We start from the raw sequence: 4,089 nt of genomic DNA on the forward strand, positions 1-4,089 counted from the left end.
TCTGAATCTGATCTGCCCGGACCAGATTTACCTATATAATTCAAGTTAGGAAGGCTCTCCTTAAGTGGTAAGCTTTGGAAGTTTCCTGACTTTCCCCAGGTCCATTAGATCTAATTTCAAATGGAGTTAAAAGAAAAATACTCCCTATTTTTCGAAAGCCTGCCCCCCCTCCACCTTCCAGTGTGACCTTAGTAAATAGCCCCGCCCCCTTCCCCCCCCCTTTCCCCGCTGCTGCGCTATAAAAAGGGCGAGCGGAGCGTGTAGAGCCAGTGGTAACTTCAGTAGCGCAAGTGAGGTAGACGCAGAGCTGAGCAGCTGTTAGGGGGTTATTATTTTTTTTTTTTGGCGTTTACGTTACAGGAGGATTTGTGGGAACCCTCGGTTGGATTATCCTCGTTATAAGGTCTGCATTTTCCCCTCTCTTCTTAAGTGGGAGTTTAAGGCGGGGGCGGGGGAGGGGGAGAAAAGGAGTCGTTCTACCGGAGCGCGTGTGCACCGTGTGCAGCGCAGATGGTCAGGTGGCGGCGGGTCTGAAAGCGGGCGAGGGACACTTGCTCGATCCTTGCATCGGGGCTTCCTTTAGAAGTTCAAGGGGAGCCTAAAAAGCAGCGATGGTCAGAATTCAGTTGCGTTGTGCAAAGTGGGAGAGGGGAAAAGCAGCGATAAGCAACAGGAGCGCGTCTTTAAAATGCTTTTACCTGGGATTTTTTTTTGGGGGGGGACGGGGGACGGCGGCGGTGGCTTTAGCCTTCAGCCTTTCTAAGCAAACCGAAAGTGTGTCAGATGGGAGCCCTGGACGCTGGGTATTGATCTTGCTGTAATGAATGATTAAGCGGACGTTTAGTGTTGCCTGGAAAGGTCCCTCACTCGCTTAGGAATGGGGAGAATGAGAGAAGGCAGAGAAGGGAGAAGAGGAGGGAGCCACTTGGTGCGCAGAAGCTGCCAAGAAACTCTCACCCACCCTCTTGGGAGAAGATCAGTCTTGTATTGACCCTTTGCCCTTCTCTCCCCAGACAAGATGAAAGCTGTTTCGCTTACCCTTCTCTACCTGGGTTCGGTGTTCTTCGGAGTAGATGCAACCAAGCTGGATATTGCATCAAACTTCAAAAGGAAGTAAGTAGGCACCAACAGTGCTTAGACTTGCGGCTAAGACTGGTGATAGAGAAAGACTGTCTGACTGTATAGGATCTTCCCACCATTGCTGTTCTTTCAAAGTTTGGGGATTGAGCAGCAGGGAGGGGGAAGGGGTTGTTTAGGTTTTGTTGAAGAAGGACTCCGGGTCCCCCTTGTCACCTCTTATTCCTCCGGTCAAAGGCAGACTGTCCTTCAACAAATCCCTCCTTTCTCAAAGGAAGGGCAACTTGCTAGTTCTATAACACCAACCTAAACTCAACATTTTATCATTTTTTCCTCTTTTTCCTCATTATCCAGGTGGACCACAAAGTTGCTGAGCCGAGTCAGGCGGGACCTGCCAGCTCAAGTGGCTGCTGAAAGCTTCCATTGGAACCTGCCAAAGCAAGCGACTGATCCAAGGGTGCATTCTTTCATCCGCACCCAGGATGTGAAAGACATCCTGCAACAGCCCAGGTAATTAAGTCTTCTCACCTGAATGTTACTGTTCTGATGCTCCGAGCACTTGCTGGCAAAGGAGGGTGGTGATGGAAGGGATGGGATGTTTGAGCAAGAAAGGAGAGAGTAGCAAAGGAGCTGGAGTTGGACTTGGCTCCAGCAAGGGAGGTGCATACACGCCCCCCCATGATGGTTGAAGGTGGGCTCCTTTGGCACATTGAATTCGAGCCTGTTAAGAAGATAAAAGTCAGGTCTGCAGGTGCCAAAAGGAGGTCAAAGTGCCTAAAGCTGAGAGGGGCTCATTCCCCAAAGGACTCAAAAGTGGAATCTTTAAGTAAAGAACCCTTCTTGGTTTGCTACAGTCTGCTCTGCACCTTGGGTCTTGCTGGGTTGTGGTTTCTCTGTCATCCTTCACTCACAACTTCTTGTATTATCACTTTCCTTTTTCTCTGTCTCAGCTTGGAGAGCAGACGCATCCGTGTGAAGAGAGAACCGGCTTGCAAGTTGTCAATATGTGTCACTCAGGACTTAGTCAAGCGGCTCAACCAATGGACTGACAGTTCCAAGGACCTCTCTGCTCCTCCCAAGAAGCTCACCAAATCAGGCTATGGGCGCAGGCGGCGCTCTTTTGCTTTCTTGGTCCAAGGGTAGGAGTTCACGGCCAGTTTGATTGAGTTGGAGTCCACTTTGATGCAAATCTATGTGCTCCCAAACTTGGAGAGGATAAAAAGAGTTGCTGCAGCCCCCTGATGGTGAAAAGGGGGAACGGGCAAATGCCCTCCAAGGACTCAGGCTTTAGGCTACGGCAGGAACAGGTGACCAAATTTTGCATCCCTCCCTAAGTATCTTGTGGAATAAAGACTGGATGGAAGCTGCAGAGGCACTCTTTCGTCAAGTTAGGTGGTGATGGTGCTGCTGGTGGCTGGCTCTTCTCTACTTCGGGGTGACTGCCCTCCCTTTTCCCCCCACATGGCATGGAATTGGCAGGTCCTTCTCTCAGGAGGGGCGTCTTGATACTTGAATGATCTGGCCTGGCAAAGTGCAATGGACTATATAATGTGTGTGAGGCGATTTCTGCCTGCGAATCGAGTAAGGATGAGTGAGCGAGTGATTGCCGATGAGAGAAATCAATCCTATTTAAACAAGTGGTGTTCTGTTCTTGTATTCTTTTTAATGACAGAGATATTTTTATATTATATGTATAGACATAGATTATATTGCTTATGGGCATTATTTTTTTAATTCCCAAAATTTTGTTTCCAACTTTTAGTTTTCATCGGTGGGATCACCTGCTGTAAAACAGTTTTAGGGGAGGAAAATTCTTTTTTTTAGAATTGGCAGGATGTGCTCTTTAAGTTAAATTTCATAATGAAAGAAATCTTTAAAATATTTAAACGTCCACAATGTTTAACCTAAGCATCTGTCCTCTAAAATAAACCCTCTTGAGTTTTGGTGGAGGTGGCTTTCCTGTAAGGATCTGTAGGACTACAGCCTTTTGTTGTAATGTGTAGTTTTATGATTCAGCTATACTTTCTGTATGAAAAGTGCATTTTGTAAGCATCAAGGAGACCGATGGAAAACAAGCTACTTGTCAGGAGTGCATTGAAATGTGCATCCTGTAGTTTTCACTGTATTTATATTAGTCTGTTTGCCCCATATGATGAAGTTATATTGCCAATCTCTCCTAGACCAATATGTGAAAAAAATAATAAATCTTATTGCACAAAAATAATTCTCTGTTGATGTTTTAAGACAAGATGGGAAGACACGATGTTTCATGTCTAGCTTTAGAATTACATGGATCCCAAACTCCTCCGTTGCCATAGTTTGTCATTGGCCAAGAAGCCAGCGTTGAGGCCAAAATCCCCATAAACTTCAAGGTCCCATCTGTTCACACATGTTTCTAAGTGAAGCTATAACATGCCAGAATTTGGTCTGTCCGTTTATTTTATTGTATTTCTGTTTCTATTTTTGGCTGCAATTAATCATAGAAGCAACTGTCCTGTTCATGTTGCACAACAAAATTCAGAGATTTATGTAGGGGGGAAGAATATATTCTTAGAAAAAGAAAAATGGCCAAAATAGCTTCCAAGGTTATTCATGTTAAAGGATTTCCTGGGCCACAGTTCAGGTTTAATCCAGAAGATTGTTGTGGGCAGGAATACATTACAGCCAGTGACCAAAACACACATTGCATCAGTTTCTAGTCACAATGTCATTTAATGTAACAACAGCACCAGCTAGTGGCATGATTTATCATTATTCCGGTGATGCTATTTGGTTTCTCAAGAATACCCCCAAGTCAGCATGGCATATTTTTTATTCCTAAATAATGTTTTGGAATGCAGCACATGGGTTATTAAGAAACTTGAAAATAAAATATTTTTGCAGATCCTAAAATAATGTTTTTAAACTAAACGATTACATTGGCTGGAAAATTCTCAAGGGTGTACATTAACATCAATTGCAAAACTGATTTAAAACTAGTGAAATAATATGACCTGAAGACAAAAATATTAT

General features: G+C 44.7%; 1 protein-coding gene across 1 annotated transcript; it reads left to right on the forward strand.

The window, feature by feature from the left end:
* Positions 1–276: 276 nt before the first annotated feature.
* ADM (adrenomedullin) lies at positions 277–2,892 on the forward strand. Its single transcript, XM_058167603.1, has 4 exons — positions 277–403; positions 1,014–1,113; positions 1,432–1,587; positions 2,028–2,892. Exons 2-4 carry the CDS (start codon positions 1,019–1,021, stop codon positions 2,218–2,220), a joined length of 444 nt encoding a protein of 147 aa, XP_058023586.1. The 5' UTR covers positions 277–403; positions 1,014–1,018; the 3' UTR covers positions 2,221–2,892.
* The last annotated feature ends 1,197 nt before the right edge of the window (positions 2,893–4,089 follow it).

The sequence above is a fragment of the Ahaetulla prasina genome, chromosome 1, assembly GCF_028640845.1.
Source record: "Ahaetulla prasina isolate Xishuangbanna chromosome 1, ASM2864084v1, whole genome shotgun sequence".
NCBI classification, from domain to species: Eukaryota; Metazoa; Chordata; class Lepidosauria; order Squamata; family Colubridae; genus Ahaetulla; species Ahaetulla prasina.